The sequence below is a fragment of the Tamandua tetradactyla genome, chromosome 14, assembly GCF_023851605.1.
Source record: "Tamandua tetradactyla isolate mTamTet1 chromosome 14, mTamTet1.pri, whole genome shotgun sequence".
Taxonomy (NCBI): domain Eukaryota; kingdom Metazoa; phylum Chordata; class Mammalia; order Pilosa; family Myrmecophagidae; genus Tamandua; species Tamandua tetradactyla.
This window is the reverse complement of record NC_135340.1, coordinates 85,438,659-85,457,888: the sequence shown is the minus strand read 5'-3', so window position 1 is coordinate 85,457,888 and position 19,230 is coordinate 85,438,659. Positions and strand designations below refer to the sequence as shown.

General features: G+C 34.0%; 1 protein-coding gene and 1 pseudogene across 3 annotated transcripts in view; one reads left to right on the top strand and one right to left on the bottom strand.

Moving 5' to 3' along the window:
- Positions 1-19,230, bottom strand: part of PIAS1 (protein inhibitor of activated STAT 1) — a 147,798-nt gene that overhangs the window by 29,670 nt on the left and 98,898 nt on the right. For all 3 annotated transcript variants that reach the window (XM_077128327.1, XM_077128329.1, XM_077128328.1), the window contains exons 3-7: positions 15,197-15,281; positions 14,744-14,791; positions 10,363-10,453; positions 9,754-9,888; positions 1,309-1,414 (exon numbers count right to left, since the gene is read on the bottom strand). In XM_077128327.1, the coding sequence (XP_076984442.1) occupies positions 1,309-1,414; positions 9,754-9,888; positions 10,363-10,453; positions 14,744-14,791; positions 15,197-15,281 (465 nt within the window). The remainder of the gene's footprint in view (positions 1-1,308; positions 1,415-9,753; positions 9,889-10,362; positions 10,454-14,743; positions 14,792-15,196; positions 15,282-19,230) is intronic.
- LOC143656551 (NEDD4 family-interacting protein 2 pseudogene) lies at positions 15,387-17,333 on the top strand (annotated as a pseudogene).

The window sequence follows — 19,230 nt, the reverse complement described above, 5'->3', positions numbered from 1 at the left end:
GATCCCCACTATCTCCTCCTTCCCAGTCAATGGTGCCTCCACTCCTCCAGCCCCTTTATAAGGGCTCTCCATTGTCTGTCAAGAAGTGCCTGCAGAGGCATTAATCAGAAGTATGCTCTCCTTGACTAAGGATTATTTGCATTTTTAAAAGAGTCTTTTGAATATTGCCAAATCCTTCAATGAACTATTGAGGGTATACTGATATTCAGAGGTAAGGGATCTTTTACTCTGGTATAGAAACAGGTCTGAGGAAAACAAAAGCAATACTACAAAGAGAAGTGTAAGAAATAGTTGGTTGTACTACCTTAGTCCTTTCTACTAGAGAGTTCCTAACTACAAATCTGATAGTGGGGTTCATTAACCAACTCACATCAAGGATCCTTAAAGGGTAGCTATCTAACTCCCTGCCTATAAAAGATCGTTTCATAAGCATCCAGTCTCTTCCCCCAAATCCATCCATGAAAAATATACCTCTCACAAAGATAATAAAGAAAAGACTTAGTCGACCTCTTTGGAAAGGCCATTGACCTCTGACCTTAGCTATCAAAAATAGAATAGTCAATTTGCAGACCTTACTACAGCTCAATTCAACAGGTCAAAATGAATGACCCAATAATTCACACCTATGAATCCAGACCCGGGAGAGACTTTACAAGTCACATAATCCAAACCTCTTGTTACAGATGAAAAATAAGAAACTAAGAGTATAGTGACTTGTTCAAGTTCACCTAATTAATTAATGGCAAAGTCCACTAATTACTATTTTTATCAACACACTGACTCTCTTTATAGTTTGTTAATACAGGGTTGTAGTCATTTACAATCTTGTACATTTTTTCCCTGGATAAACTTAAATCTAAAATAATCCTCTTGAAACATATGCCAAGATTTCTTTCACATCTCCTAGAATTTCCTAAATAATTATTTATTTTATGACATTTTAGTAAAATATTCTCCCATGTTCATGTATTTAGTTTACAAAGTTAATTTTAAGACCAGTTAAATAGACTATAAAATTTAGGTCATGACAAGGACATTAAAACTACTACTGGATCTTGTTTTACTCTAACTCAAAATGTGTTCTCAGTGTTTTCAATCTTCTATGATCAGCTCTGGTAAACAGACAAGTGCTAATATTTCTCAAGTTGTGAAAATACTACTCTGTCAAGTCATTTTAAATATACTATTTATAAATAGAGTGCAAAGAGAACTTCCCTTTTTTCACAATCTTGCTGCAGTCCATTTCTATTCATTCCACCTTTAAAAAATGTTTCAGCTGCATAAACGAAATAAGTTTATCATACGTACTTAAAGCTCTAGAATGATCCGGATTCCTTATTCCCTTTGCTCGTAACCTCTGAAGAAGAACTGTTGAGGACAACTGTTTTACAAGATACACTGCCATGGAATAATTCTGGAAAAAAAAAAGATGTAGAAAATAAACAACATATGTAAGTAAATAATACATCTATTTCACTCCCACACTGATAGGGAAAAGAAAACTGACACTTGTTAAAACACCTATTGTGTGCCAAGACACTACCTTAGGTGTTTTCATTTTATCTTGGTCAAAAAGTTGCTACGGTGATCCTATACCTACTTTTATAAAGATGAGGAAAGTAAAGTATAGAGAAGTATAATAACTTGCCCTAATTTTACAACTTTCAAGTGACAAAGCCAGAATTTAAACCCAGGTCTGTCATGCTTCTATATTATCTGACTACCTATATATCTGAAGCTAATTAGTTCAAGGTACTTACATAAAAGAACATCAGTAAGACTAAATATAACCCATGGCTAATAAGGCATTAAAGTCATCATAACCCACATTTCATGGGTAACATATCTCTAAAACAGGAGCGTTAAAAAAAGTTACAAATGAGAATGAGTTGTGAAATGTATCCTAATCTGTACGTTTTAACGTCTCTCTAGGCCTAACTAGTTCTGGAAAAGAGCCTACAAGGGACATCGCCACTACAAAGTTCTTCAAGCAGTAGGAATATTAAAGGTTTTCAAAGAGAAGCTGATAGTTCCATTACCAGTAGAGGAACTACCCAGAGATGGCAGTGGAAGAAGGGGATTAAAGGCAGAGTGAGGGGCACATGGTTGGATAAGAGTAATAAATGTGGACCGAGGTTATTGTAGAGTAGGAGAGATCTAAATGAGTAAGATCACTTTCAATTTGGTGTTGAGATCAAGAGGAAGATCGAGAGCTTTGAAAAGAAGCAAAAGAATAATTACTGCCATCTTATATTTTATAGCGACATAGACTTTTAGAAGCATTCTCAACATATACAATCTATTTCAATTAAACCTCACACTTTTCTAATGAACACATGATAAAACTGCGGCACAAAAAGATAGTAATCTGCTCATAATCATGCAACTGCTTGGTGACAGAGTAGGCAATGAAACCCAAGAGGAAAGAGCATGAATGTCAGAATGGACTTAATGACCAAGGTCAGTGTAATACTCTACAGTTCTAGCTTTCACACTTACTACTTGCTTTGAACCTCCTAACCTGATAGAATGCACATTTCAACTTTCAAATTTCACACTTTTGGAAATACAGTCCCCTCTTTTGGCAACAAGAGAAAATATTCTGCAGTACTCTCTGATAGTCAAATTTTCATTTAAAGTTCAGAAATTTATCTATGTTCACATACTGCACATTTTTCTGGGGGGGAAATAAAGAGTCAAGTAAGTCTACTTTATTTTCTAATGAGGAACAATTAATCTTAAATCTTTCCTAAATTTTAAAGCATACAACATACAATCTAACATAAAACCAAAAAAAAAAGAGCTTTTTATTTCTTTTAAACTTTTTTTTATTGTATAGTATAACATAATACAAAGCAAAGAAATAAAAAAGCAATAGTTTTCAAAGCACTCTTCAACAAGTGGATACAGGACAGATCCCAGAGTCTGTCATGGGCTACCACACAATCCTCTCAGATTTTTCCTTCTAGCGGCTCCAGAATATAGGAGGCTAGACAGGATAAATATTTTTTTATCATCACAACTGATGTTTTTTCCTTCTCTTTTCATGAAAAATAACATATATACAAAAAAGCTATAAATTTAAAAGCACAGCACAATTAGTTGTAGAACATATTTCAGAGTTTGACAAGGGTTACAATTCCACAATTTTAGGTTTTTACTTCTAGCTGCTCTAAAATACTGGAGACTAAAAGAGATATCAATTTAATGACTCAGTATTCATATTCATTTGTTAAATCCTATCTTCTCTGTATAACTTCACCATCATCTTTGACCTTTCCACCCCTCTCTTTAGGGGTGTTTAGGCTATGGCAATTTTAAATTACTCATATTGGAAGGGTCTGTCACTAATATAGGGTAGGGAGATGGAACCATCTGATGTTCTGGAGAGGAAAGCTTTTTATTTTTATTTTTTTAAACATAACAACATACAAACATGAATATTCTTAATATATGAACATTCCATTCTTGGTATATAATCAATGATTCACAGTATCATCACATAGTTGTATATTCATCAGCATGGTACTTTTTTAGAACATTTGCATCACTCCAGAAAACAAAATAAAAAGTAAAAAGAAAAACTCATACATACCATACCCCTTACCCCTCCCTCCCATTGACCACTAGTATTTCCATCTACCCAATATATTTTAAACTTTGTTCCGCCTATTTTTTTCCTATACCCCTTACCACTCCCTTTCATTGATCACTAGTATTTCAATCTACTCAATGTATTTTAACATTTGTTCCCCCTATTATTCATTTATTTTTTTAAAAAAAGCTTCTTTTAAGGAAAAAAAATGTATTCACCTTTACTTAAGGAAAGATAAAAACTAAAGAAATGCTAATTAACACTGAAATTATGTACTAACAGCTTGAATCTTCTGAACTTGGAATTACCCTAAGGCTTTACGTAAATATTTAAGAAAAGATCAAGTAGAAACCACAACTACAAGTTTAGTGAAAAGGTAGGTTCTTTCGAGTTAAAGCATGTAGTCAAACAGAGAAGAAAAAGAAGCACAAGAATGTGAGATATTAATAAATGCCATTTGTATCTATAATCTGGAATTAAATTTTACATTATATGAAAGGGGTTCAGTAGCAAAAAAACAAAACAAAACAAAAACAAAAAACCCACAAAGCTTAATATTAGCACAGTACCTCTTCTATGTAGAATATATTCTATTGTTACTTCTAACCCTGCAAACTATTGATAGTTTAATATTTATTATAATATTAACTATGTAATATTACATATAACTATTGATAAATATTGTATACCACACTGATGTTTCTGTCAAATGCTTTTTTCTATTCAAAATTGTCCAGACATTCTCCCTAATTAAAATGCAATGAATTAAAAAAAAAAAAAAAAAGGATGGTGCAATGGTGGCTCAGTGGCAGAATTCTTGCTTGCCATGCTGGAGACCCAGGTTTGATTCCCGGTGCCTACCCACGCAATCAATCAATCAATCAATAAAAAGGCAATGAATTCATTAAATGCCCTTTACACTAGTATCTAAAATACTGCTCTGCAAATGAGTCTATTAAAGGCCAAATGCAGTGATTACCTACTTCCTTCAGGCACCGTACTAGCTCTTCTATTCATTTCATTTCAAAAGCCATATTTATAACATTTCTCAAAGGCAACTAATCATACACATTTATCAGCAAAATAGTAACAGATCCTACATGAGCTATTCAGAGTGTTTTCCCAAGTTGAATTAAAACAAGTGATCTAAAAATAACCTAATACCATCACAGCTCTGGGCTTGGGAAAGAATAATTTTCTTTTAATGACTGACTTCAAAAAGAAGGTCTTCAACATGTACATCAGGAGGAGTACAAGAGCTTACCTACAGACCTTAAAATCACTGTTGACATGATGAGCAGTCTCACCACCCTCCCCCTCTCTGTGTGGGACATGACTCCCAGGGGTGTGGATCTTCCTGGCAATGTGGGACAGAAATCCTGGAGTGAGCTGAGACTCAGCATCAAAGGACTGAGAAAAACCCTAGAATGAGCTGAGAATAACATCAAGGGATTGAGAGAACTTTCTGACCAAAGGGGGAAGAGTGAAATGAGACTGTCAATGGCTGAGAGATTCCAAACAGAGTCGGAGAGGTTATCCTGGAGGTTATTCTTATGCATTAAGTAGATATCACCTTGTTGTTCAAGATGTAGTGGGGAGGCTGGAGGGAACTGCCTGAAAATGTTGTGCTGTGTTCCAGTAGCCATGTTTCTTGATGATGATTGAACAATGATAAAGCTTTCACAATGAGACTCTGTGAATGTGAAAACCTTGTGTCTGATGCTCCTTTTAGCTGCTATATCAACAGAAGAGTAGAACATATGGAATAAAAATAAATAATAGGGGGAACAAATGTTAAAATAAATTCAGTTTGAAAGGCTAGTGGTAAATGAAAGCGAGGGGTAAGGGGTATGGTATGTATAATATTTTTTTCTCTATTATCATTTTATTTCTTTTTCTGTTGTCTTTTTATTTCTTTTTCTAAATTGATGCAAATGTTCTAAGAAATGATGAATATGCAACCATGTGATGACATTAAGAATTACTGATTGTATATGTAGAATGGAATGATATCTTAATGTTTTGTTTGTTAATTTTTTTTAATTAATAAAAAAGTTAAAAAAAAAATCACTGTTGATACTTACTTTTCTCTGAGGCTTGCAAAGCTCCCCACTTACTTCCTCTAGTGCGACAGATCAGCAGCCACATGTCCATCCCCCCCAAACCCAACCCATTTCAGGCTTCTTTTCTATTTCATAACAAACACCCTGTTCCTTCCCTAGTGGGTTACATTTTTCACACAAAAAAAGCATTTTCAAGCTTGTCTTCAAAAAGGATGAAAAAAAGAGATGGGAATGCCAAGTAACACTAGAAGTAAAATATTTTAAAGGATTTTAAAAACCTAACAGCTACATATTAATTAGTCAAAGGAAAAAATATATAACCCAAAAAGTCAAAAAGGATTTTGATAAAATTCAAAATCCATTTCCAACACAGTAAAAAAGGAAGAGAGGGATACATCCTAAATTAAATTCTGTGGAAAATTAATAGCCATTACATCCTTAATATAAGGAATCTATCAAGTCTGTCCACTAGCACCCACATTAACATTGTTCTGAAGGTTCTAGCCAGCACAAGAATGAAGAATTGCAAAAATATGAGATAATGGCAGAAATATGTATAATGATACATCCCAAACTCAAAACTGCCCATCTAGAAATCACACAATATGAACTAAAATTGAACCAATATGTGAATTTGGTAAATGGTCAAAAATAATTAGTTTTAATAAATCAATAATAAATAAAGTTTTCAGAAAATAGAAAAAAAGATTTACAATAGCAATAATAATAACAGGAACTGATTTTAAAAATATGCAGGACTTACAGGAATAAAACTATTAAATTACTGAGAAACAAATCTAAACTCAGTTCTTTTTCAATGTTCCCTCTATCTCAGCAGTTTCATTATTCACTTTGTTACCAAATCCAGAAACCAAGAAGTCTATGCAATAACTTTTTCCCCTTTCCCACTCTCCTCAAAGCCCCTATTTCTTCCCTCAAGTTCAGATTTACCTCACTTCCTATCTCACAAACATAAGTCATCAGAACAGAACTTACTCATCTCTCCAGTACCACATACTCATCCAATCCTTTTATCCTTTCATTAAATAAAAAAAGCTATCTTTCCTATCTACTGTTAGTTCCTCCAACTATGCAATTCATTATTAATTATGCCTTCTTTCTCTTGTGTATTTTATTTATTTATTTATTTACTCTCAAGAAGATCCCTCCATCATTTTTTGTTGTTGTTGCCTTGGCTTTTTTTTTTTGCATGGGTAGGCACCAGGAACTGAACCTGGGTCTCCAGTGTGGCAGGTGAGAACTCTGCCACTGCACCACTATGGCCCGACCCCTGCCATCGTTTTTAAACATGTTAACACTATCTCCACTGTCTCACCTCCAGCTCACAATAATGCGGCTTCTACTCCCACCATTTCATGATGATAAAGTCACCCCCATGACTTTAAAATACTACCAATGGTATCTCTTACACTTCAACATACCTAACCTCTAAACACCTATTTAATGCAGTTTAACATGTCCCTTCTATTTGAAGCTCTTTTCTTGGCTTTTCTTATCTACCTCCAACTCCAGCCCCCCTTACTGGCACTAATTCTCCATCTCCTCTGTAGGCTCATTCTTTTCCTTTAGCATTTAAACATTCACTATTAAATATTATAAAGTTCCTAAAGGATAGAACTTAGGGGTTCTTCTCTACCTCCTGAAAACATTTCCCCTGAGCAATGTCAGCCCTGCCTGTGTGACTTCAATAACCACCAAAATGCAGATGACTCACACATTCTTTTCTCCTCCAGCCTAAACTTATCCTCTGATCCTATATACCCAATTACCTATTCAGGGTGTTTCACAAGCATCTCAAACTCAAAAGCTTCAAAACCAACCTCGTGATTTTCTCCACCTAGCCCTCCAAACAAAACAAATCTAAACTTGGTTCTTTTTTCAGTGTTCCCTCTATCTCAGCAGTATCATTATTCACCTTGTTATCAAATCCAGAAACCAAGAAGTCATGCATATCTCCCTTTCTCCTAAACCCCAGTTCTGAACCATCACTTAGTCGTTCAGATCCACCCACATTATCTCTATCCCCACTACCACTACTCTAGGTCAAGATACTATCTCTCTTACAAATATTTGTACAAGAGTTTGCCGCCAAGAGGTGGCCTCTTGCATAATTCTGACTTTCATTCAAACCATTTTCCACTCTGAAGAGTGACCTTTTCTAAACAGAAATAAAGCCCTGAAAACTTTCTTCTTGGGAGAGAAAATCCTTGGCATTAACATTACCTACTTGGCCCTGCAGTTTGGCCCTTTCAGATGTCTCAAGCCTTATCTTATGTATTACTCTTCCTTACTCTCTGCACTCTAGCCACAGTGGCTTCCTTTCAGTTTTTTGGAAAAAACTAGGTTCACCACTGCTACTAGGCTGTTGTGTGGGTTGTCTCCTTTGAACCTGCCTCCTAAGTGATTCTGTACCCTTTTCTCAGCTCTTGGCTCAGCCACTACTTCTCCACGAAAGACCTTCCTGATCTCCAAGTTCAAAGTGTCCTTTAATATATTCTCAAATCATCACAGACATCTACTTTATAGTACTTATAATAATTAGTTCAAATTTCGTGTGTGTGTGTGTGTGAGCATCTGGCCCCAAGATCTCAGGATCCAAGAGTGTGCAAGGACCTTTTCTTTCTCCCTATGGTACTACCTGTTTTACGCACAGTGCCTGGCACATAGTAAGCATTCAATAAGTTTCAAATGTATTAGTTAATAGACATGACTTACTATTCATTTTGATTAGAAAGCTGAAATAATTAAAAATCTCTGAAATTTCCCCATAAAAAGAATGCTAGACTAAGAAACAATATGGAAAGTTCAAACAGACCCCCAGAATAAATAAAATTAAATATATAAAAATAGCTGCTTCTGAAATCAACACTTTTTTAGTGAACGGTATTAGAACCACTGGTTATTTAAAATATTCAAGTAAATTTTTATTTTTATCTCATGCCACATTTAAACTTTAGATGGATAAAATATTTAAATATAAAACATGAACTCTTAAAAGTCTAGGGCAGACAGACTAATAAGCATGATAAGTGGGAAAAGACCATAAAGAGAAAAAGTTGGTTAAGATTTTGTTCCATAATAATTTAAGTCTTCTACACTTTAAAATTAAAACACACACAGACTGAAAACAAATATATGCAACATGTGACAATACATAAAGAACCCATAAATCAATAAAACAGTAATAGAAAAATAAGATGGATATAATATTTTTTTTTTACATGGACAGGCACTGGGAATTGTACCCGGGTCTCTGGCATGGCATGTGAGAACTCTGCCTGCTGAGCCACTGTGGCCCACCTTAGGTGATTATTTTTACTTTAAAATTATATCCATCTTGGGTGGGCCACAGTGGCTCAGCAGGCAGAGTTCTCACCTGCCGTGCTGGAGACCCGGGTTTGATTTCCAGTGCCTGCCCAGGCAAAAAAAGAAAAGAAAAAAAGTGATCACCTATAACATGGTGGATCTCAGTAATAATAAAAGGAGTATTAATTAAAACAATGTGGTAACATTATTTACCTATTAAATTGGTAAACATTTTAAAGAAGATACTACTTTAATGTTGAGAGGGCACTCAGTCAATATACACAAAATGTCTTAAAACTCTGCATGCTCTTTGTCTCTGGAAATCCACTTCAGGCACCATACTTTAAGGAAGTTATCATGTATATATATATGCAAAGCTATAGCTGCTAGGATGATCTTCAAAATGTTCTTTGAAATAGCAATGAATTAATCAATCAATAAATAAGTGCCCCCAAATAGGGAATAGGTTAAATTATGGCATACCCATATGTGGATATGATGCAGCCACTAAAAATTATGCAGAAAGAACATATAAGAACATAGAAAGATGTTATTATAAATTGCTGAATACAAGGGTCAGGTTACAAAACATTGGGTGCTGTATGATCCCATTTTTCAAGAGGAATCTTGCTGAAAATTCATTGTAAGACAAACATAAATCCTATTACAACTAATTTTACAATGTTATTTATATATAAGCTCAGGTAGCCATGGAAATGAACATTTCCTAATAATAGAAAGATCTGGTAGAAACAAAAATTTACTTACTCTTCCAATTTCTGCAGTCCAAGAAACAACAATGGTGTTTGGTACTGTTGTGGACAATCGGACAAGTGAGGTGATATTAATTGGTCGGCTGGGTCGCTTTGGTTCCACACCATTTTTAGTAGGTGGAAGATAACCCTAAGAATGAAATCATTTATTTGTTTATTATTTCCATAATCATTTCAGCTTCCATTCCTTAAAACAAATAAAACCTACAAGTAACTTACTAGAAGATAAGATTTTCATCAAAGAGTAGAGAAGCAAATGTTTACAAGAGGCTCTCGTGCTATTAATTCTCTAACCCTCCTCTCCCCACCATTGAAGGCACTCTTCAAATCTCCACTCTACCAGATTGAGGTTCTATTGAAACAAGTTCTTCTCTTCAAAATATAATGCTGCTCTAAAGCTATCACACCCAACTCCAAATCCCAGACTTCTGCAGCTAATGTCACAGCTACCAATTGCTAGAAATGTTTCACCCACTCACATAAGTATATATTGAAAACAAAAATGCTTTCCTAATGAAAAATGATGATTAACAAAAGCTATAATGACTTATTTGTTAGTTATGTTGGTGACACATTTTTTAAAAAACCAGCTTTTAGGACTTACTGGAAGGCTGCAAGGTTTTGTATTCACTTTCACACAAAGATTGGGTGGGAAGTGATCTTCTTGTGGACAACTGGTTTCTGATAAACAAAACCTAAACAATAAAAGAACAAGTTTAATTTCCCTTATTTTTGCTCAAACACTAATGTAAAAGATGGTCATCTTTTAATGACAGAAAAGGGAAAACTATAATCATTGGGTATTTCACGTAACAAATATACATATTTACATAGGTTTAAAGTAAATAACCCTGTCAATGAAGTGTTTTATCAATTTTCAGGGATATTGCCAATCATTTATTTAAAGCATGTGCTGAGCACATTTTCACTAGCTGCCTAGGATATTAAGAGGTGTTTGTGGGAGGGAGTTGGGGGGTGGGGGTGGTGCTCTGTAGTTAATTTTAAGAAAATCTGAATCAGAAAACATGAATTAAACTTCCTTAACATTTACAGAACTTCTCAGAGCTTTTAAAAGTAATATGCATTATGACTCTAGAAGAGGAAGAAGATAAAGATACAGTATTCCCCAAATGTATTTGCCTTTGAAATGCTTTTTTTGTGTGGTTCTCAACAGAACATACTAGAAATGCTTTATAAGTCTACCTCCATGGCCAAGTTTTGTTCACAAAGCCAAGGTACTCACTCCATTTGCCCAAGAACTGAACATTTTGAATAATAACATTATTTGTACTACATCCACTTATATTTAGAGTTATTATTTTACAAATTCATGAAAACATTTATTTCTAAATTAAATGCCCAGTCTTTGGGGAAAACCAAGGATATCTACAAAAAAACTTTAAAACTGTCACTCCATTCATATAGATATAATAAATTATAATACAAAAAATAAATTGTTAACTTAGTTCCTTAAGACTTGTATACTTTATTACTTTCTTATTCCCCAAATACATCTAGGCTCATTCCACCTTTACAAAATGTCCAAGCATGTTTAATTATATGTTAGGGAGAACCCTATTTCTGAATTCTGTGAACTATTCATCATGCAGAAGCATTTTCCCTGAATATCTATGGCCTAAGATCGTAATCTGTTGGCTGTGGAATTTGTTATGTGTGGAGAGGGTCCACAAAATGGACAATTTTCTTTGTAAAATTTTAAGAGTGCATATATATGCACATTCTTATGGGGAGACAATCCATAGCTTTCATCAAATTCTCAAAGGATCTCTAAAAACATTAAGAAAATATACATAGCAGCAGATGTCCAAGCTCACAAGACCATCTCTAACCTGAGCAGGACCTTGAATTACAGGTCAGTTCTTTAAACTATAACTGTATAGGATGCCACAAGTTTTCAATCGGTTATCCCAATATAGCGATAAATTTAAAACATGGGTTCTGGCTGCCTGAAGCTACAGAAAAATAATAACTTATATGACACTGATTCTAATTCAATTAGGTAAAAAGTGAAAATCTATAACTCAGTAACAGACTGAGGGGGATAAGACAGAGGGGGAACCATGGTGGAAGTTTCTGTGAAGGGGTTCATGGTGGGGGTGGTGGTAACAAGTACATTAACGAAAGAAACAGGAATCTAAGAGAGAAAATACCGGCTTATTCTGACAAATTAGTGCCATGCTTTAGATAAACATTTACAAATAGGATAGGAGATAGCGATATATACTTCCAACTTAAATATTACACTGGAGCTGTTGGCCTAGAAATGGTAAAAAGAGCAGCAATGAAGAAAAACAATTTTATTAAGATGGAAAGAAATATCTTACAATAATCAAATAAAATATAATATTGTTCTTTTTTTCCATCAAGTTTTGGGATATATTTGAATTAAAATGGCTAAACTATTGTTTTTAAACAGTCATGTTTATTTTATAAAGGTTTTTTTTAATTGTGAAAAATAATATATATACCAAAAAAAGCAATAAATTTCAAAGCACACCATAACAATTAGTTATAGAATAGATTTCAGGGTTTGGTATGGGTTACAGTTCCACAATTTTAGGTTTTTCCTTCTGGCTGCTCTAAGACACTGGCGACTAAAAGAAATATTAATATAATGACTCAGGAGTCATACTCATTTGTTAAATCCTATCTATTTTTTTATAATGCCACCTTCTCCTTTGATTTTTAAAATTTTTTTATCGATAAATATTATATATTCATATATCATATAATCATCCAAAGTGTACAATCAATGGTTCACAATATCATCAATTTATCATCACAATCGACTTTTTTTTCTTTTGGGTGAAAAATAACATATATACAAAAAAGTAATAAATTTCAAAGCACATCACAACAATCATAGAACAGATTTCAAAGTATGGTATAGGTTAGAATTCCACAATTTTAGGTTTTTACTTCAAGCAGCTCTAAGACACTGGAGACTTAAAGAAATATCAATATAATGATTCAGTGATCATACTCATCTGTTAAACCCCACATTCTTTGTATAACTCCACCATCACCTCTGATCTTTCTTTCACTCTTTAGGGATATCTGGGCTATGCCCATTCTAACCTTTTCACACTGAATGGGGCTGTTGGTAATATGGGGTAGGGGGATGAAGCTAGTTGATGTTCTGGAGAAGCTGGCCCTCCTGCATTTCTGGGCTTACGTGGTCCAGTGACCCATCTGGAGACTGCATTTTCTGGACAGTTACCCTAGTGCATGGAACTTTGGTAGTCTCTTATATAATGCCCTAGGTGTTCTTTAGGATTAGCAAGAATGCTAAGCTATTTTTATATCATTAAAATTCCCTTGGAATCTCTGAATTAAACAGCTGATCTACTTTAGAAAGAAAACCATATCTGCTGTTGCTTTAAAGAATACATAAACATTAATATACATTAATATAAAATAGTAAGGACAGTAACTATTTCTCAAACTCTATTTGCTCTTGGGACTCTTCTTTCCAATGAAAATTTACCCAGAAGTCCAACACATCCCAAAATCAAACAGCTCAAAGCAGCACTACTTTGGGGGAAGAAGGTGGGAGTTGGAGGAAAAGTAGCCAGAATCTGGACCCTTATGGGTCTGAAAACTACTGTTTTAAAGGATGATGCCACATACCAGTAAAAGCAAAATGAAAAGTAAATTCTTGAGGCAAGGGAATAAAGATTAGATTACAGGAATATACAATTAATTTTGAAGGCATCATATTTCAGTCATTTAATTTATTCAGTCATTTTCACAGTCTATTGCTGACAGGAAAAAGTAAACAAATCTTCAGTACATAAAATAACCTTTGTCAGTGTCTTCCAAAATCAAGTCCTAAATTATCATTGGCATACTAGGGTAGGGTTTTGTCATATTGTTTTATGGAGTAAAGCTGATCAAAGGTATGTCCTTTTTAGAATCTTCAATTCAATCTTTCCTCTTTCTCACTGTTTTCATCACACTTTTTTACATGGCCAGGCACCAGGAATCAAACCCAGGTCTCCAGAATGGCAGGCAAGAACCCTGCCACTGAGCCACTGTGGCCCGCCCTCATCACACTTTTAAAACACCTAGATCAGAGGTTTACAAATTGTACTACAAAGCTTTAAGCAGATGCTTTAATTTACTCTCATTTCTGATCTCTTATAATTTGTACATATAAGTTAGTATCTGATTATTGAAACTGGGTGATCTCTGATTTTTCCTCTCCACAATATAGAGAAAACAACTTGCTGAGGAAAACAACTGTCTTCTATTCCCTCTTCTATCCTTAAGTGCACAGAGTGGGCACTTAAGTTCATATAAGGACAGTGACTGAATAACTTCAGAGCAGCACAAAAGGGTTTATATAAGCAAGAAAGAGACATATTAACATAAAAGATTTTTTAGATATTCTAAGAAATGAGTGGGCTAACAAAAGAAAACAAGGGGCAGCTGTGAATCATGCTGAAAAATTTTCCATTAGTCTTTGCAAAACTATGAAGATGTCTCATTTGGAATCTAGATTACAGAGTATTTAAATTAATGATTTAAAATAGTAGAAAAAGCAAATGAGAATATTTTGGGTTTTGTTAGTTCATGAGATACTGTAGACTGAATCTAAATAATAGCTCCTTACCTACATATAGTTTGTCTCTTATGCAAATAAGCCTCTGGCTTTCATAACACATTATATTTCTAAAGAGCTGACCATCATGGTATTGAAAGATATTATTACCTGAGGCTTCTCAATAAACTGAGGGCAATCAAATGGAGGAATGTAATTAGACTTAAGGTACATGACTTACCACATTAAAATCTAAGTTGCATAAAAGTCAGAATCTCATAACAGGTGAATGTTCTCCCTCACCCAAATGTCTAAACCCAATACTTTCAATATACTTAATGAAAATTAGGTGGATTTTTTAAAAATCTTTAAGGAATATTAACTTTTACACTTTGGATATATACTGTAGTCAACACTGTACCTTAACTGGACCTGTACTGTGAAGTCACATTTGGTCCCAGAAATATCCCTAGAAAAGACAGAATAAAAACTATAATCCTTTTTTTTAATTAAGGAAGTTTTATAACAGAAGAATCATGCATAAAATAGTCCCCATATTATTAACACCTTGCATTAGTATGGTACATTTGTTACAACTAATGAAAGAACATTTTTGTAATTGTTCTATTAAAGGAACAATAATTATTTTTAAATATGCCCATAAAAGTTGATTCAAAGACAGTTATTCCAGAAAGTTTTTCAAATTATCAAAGATACAACTGTTCTTAGGGTAACTAACCTACTATAATAAAACTTTAAATGCCAATATTTTCATGATATTAATATTCACCCAATACACTTTAAAAAAAATCACTTATAAAACAATATCAGATTCAAATGTCAAACTTCAAGTTATTACTTGAAGACAACTTACATGGAACTACTGATCTGCTGTACTTGCTGCGGTGTCAAAGCAAATGCAAAACAGGTTTCTCGAAAGCGCTGACTGTTATCTGATGCTAAAGTAAAAAAGAATTATTGTTTTAATTACCTTCAAATTCATCAATAGAGAAAACAACAGCAAAACATTCACATGCTTTTAATTAATTGTTAAGTACTCTAAAATGCGGAAAACAAGGTAACTAAAACACTGAAAAACAAGAACTATGCCAGCTATAAAAGAAATTAGCATTAAAAACGGCTAATTTCAGAAGATAACACATTAGGATACGAATTTGGGAAATGCATATTGGAAGCAACATTAATTAAATATTTAATTAATCATATAAATGTGGGTATCTAAAAACAAATTGTATGTGTATAAAAAATATGCTGATATATAATTTTAGTTAGAATAATAAAAATCCACTTAAACATACACGTTTCTGAGCTAAGTAACAAACATACGCACCTTGAGACCTGTACAGGGTAGATGACTTTTGGTTTTCAAGGCAAATTAAGAACTTTATCATCTTTCATCAAACTACATGATGCAAGTTTTATATTATAAATGTCATAATTTCTCCTATGCTTAGATGGCTTCATTTCAAAATTTGCCTGCTGTCCCTATCTCAAAGGAGGAAAGTTACAAGAAAAAGGGAGAGAAGAGAATAAAGAAAAAGGGGGAGAGAGGAAGAGAAGGGGAAGGGGGAAGAAGGGAAGAGAAAAAGAAAGCAAGAGCAAGTGAGCAGGTAAATAAGCACAGCCCAATCTAGAGGAGGGATTCCTAAGTATGCTGTGCACAATCATAGTTTTATTGGCTTTTAAAACATGTGTTGTGAAAAAAAATCAGTGGGACATATCCTTTTGGTTCATCAATGTTTACTCAGTGCTTGGCACAAGGAAGTATGTAATAACTACTCCTTGAGTGAGTAAAGGAGTATAAAAATTTAAGAAACTCCAGGTTAAACCTTAAACTTTACTTTTCCAGGGTAATATCCTAGAACAAAAGTCACCTATAACCTTGCTTATAACCAAGGAACTCCTGCGCAGGAAAAAAACAGCTAAATTTGGCTGTCCTAATCTCTTATCCAAACTGGGATTGATCCTATTCACAAGTAATGCTTCCTTTACACCTATCACCAAAACTGCAGTCTGCTAAGCAGAAAACTAGAAATGTATCGGAAAAGAGTACTGATCTAGAATTTTATCTCACTATAGGAATATCTTTATAGGGGAACCAAATACTAGATTTGCAATTCTGCTTCCTTATAAATTAGTCTGAAGCTTCCTTCTGTAATGGGAAGGTTTTATCATAAAGAATCTATTCCAGGACGGTGATGACAATGTCAACCGGAGTGGCCAAAAAAGTTGAGCACCGAGGAGACTTGTGCACTGGGAAGCTGAATCAAGTCGGGCAGGATGGATCTTCATTCACCAATTGGGCACTGGCTGCTACCAAGTACTTCACAATGAAGAGGACAATTCAGAATCATTTGCTATACAGCAGGCATCAACCGCAAACCCAGCACCACAGATTGTACAGACTGCTCCTTCAGCACCAGGCCTTGAATCTGACTCTTCTCCTCTGCCTTATAGTAGTATTACTTAAAACACAGATGTTTATGATGAGTTTTATCCTGTGCCACCTTCCTATCATGTTGCTACCTCCTACATATGAGGCTGAGAAGGCTAAAGCTGCTGCACTGGCAGCTGCCACAGCAGAAACATTTCAAAGAATTTAGTAGGAGAGTGTCCACCAAGAGATGATTTGAATAATGCAGACCAGCTTAGAGTAGGTAATGATGGCGTTTTCGCACTGGTGTTTTTCATGGCATTTACTTCAACTGGCTTGGATTTTATTTATCCTTCTTATAAACAATACCACAGCTGGAAGGTATGGTACTATCTGTGGATTTGGCCTTTCATTGATCAAATGGATCCTTATTGTCAGGTTTTATGATCACTCTACTGTGTATGGACAGTATTAACGGACAGTATGGTTTGGGTGGGTGTTTCTTATACTTGGCCTTCTCCCTTTCATCAGAGGATTTATTAAATAACTAAAAGTCAGAAATATGTCTGAAAGTATGGCAGGTGTTCATAGAACAAGATATTTCTTCTTATTATAGAGACTGCATTGACCAGACAGTCCTTTCTTATACCAATGTGAAATTTCCAGATGATCTGTATGCCTATACTAGGATAGAAAACTACTAATAATAGAAGACGAATTAGTGAAGAAAAGATAGATTCAAAATTGAACGGCAGAATGGTTTATATTTAAAAGCCATTTCTGTTCAGTCTCAAATATTTAAATTTCATTTTGTCCATCTGCATATGTGTCCATTTAAAAGATCTGCATATACCTGAAAGAGACCATAAAGTTGATTGCATGATGTTCAGTCACATTTGGCTAATCAGTGTTTGATATAATTGATAAATCTGACTGATAACAGTCTTCCAGCATGTGCATACCATGGACTTTTGACCTGACAGTATTATAAAAATGAAATTATTACCATGTCAAATCCGTTAGTGTCTGGCTCTTACATACATCCAGTAACTGCATATAAGACATCTTTTGTTATATGCAAAGTTTATTGAAACCTGCAGTGTACACCATTAGATTTTTGACCATGTTATTTACATTATTCAACAAAACTCTTTCAGTAAACAGCCATGCATAAATTACTTTCTGCAATGTTTTCTTAGAAACTGTGTCCAGATAGCTTTTCATTAATTTCAAATCACGTGAACTTAATATTTATATAGCAAATCTGGGTGTTAAAGATATAAATTGTTTCAGGACAAACTTTAAGAAAATGTGGGTGTACTAAATGTTCTTTATAAGGAAAAAAAAAATTTTTTTTAAGGGACATACCATTTTTAGGAATTCCCAAATGAGGAACTTGGTTTTTAGCACTGTTCACCTTGTAGATACTTGTAGGAAGAGATTGTGCTAGATTTCTTTATTTCATTTAAAACAGTTTTAAAAATTAGTTTCCTGAATAAGTTATTCTCATTCACATTTGTCTTTTTAAAAGCCAATAAAAGTATTTTTCAATGTGATTGTAATATTTCTTTCTTTATGTATTTAAGTTATTAAGCTTAGCAAATAAAAACTTGTGTTATTAATAGCTCCTTGCTGTATGGTAGTATGATAATTTGTAAAAATCATATTCTAAATTGAGCAATGCAAAATATCTGTTTTCAAGCTATGGAAATGTGTGTTTGTAGATAATATGGGTGGGGTTTGTAAGTGTGTTGAGAGAGTGTATGTATGTAGGAGGAAAGATTAAAAATACACCATAGTAATCATTATTACAACTGGAATCTACTTTAAATTCATAAGCTACTACACTTCGCATCTTGCAGATCATTTTGTATCTCACCGGTTTTTAGTTATTTGCTTTTAAATGCCAACATAGAAAATTATGGGAATTATAACTTTTTAACTTAAAAATCATTTAATACAACCATTGGTTGCTTATTCATTATTAGATACTGACTAAAAAATATATCCAGCTATTTAGGAACATTTTTCCATTTTGAAAAAAATAAAATTTATTCTGCTTTATAACCTCTTTTGTATTTCTCTGTACTTTCTAATTTTTTCATTGCTTTTGATAAATGAAACACGCAGTTTTGTTTTGCTAAAAATAAAAATAAAGAAAGACTCTACTCCCAAAAAATGGTTCCTAACCAGAGAAGTCATCTTAATTATGAGGCATCAACCTGGCAATGGCCAATAACTAAGAACCAGAATGTAGTAAAGCAGACATGTCCCTTTAAGTAACTAACTTCTTTGCATGTAAGAGTATATATCCGTATGAAGGAAGCTGAGCCTAATTTAGATTTTTTGGCTCTAGTCTAAAGCACTGCTAAAATAATTTCCAAGTACAAAATTTCCTATAACTCTCTAGGCAAAATTTCAAGTTCTTTTTAGAGCCAGTGAAGACTACATAGCTTTGGTTTTAGATAACATACTACCTAAAAACCTTTCTGAAAGTGAACTGAGCTATCATT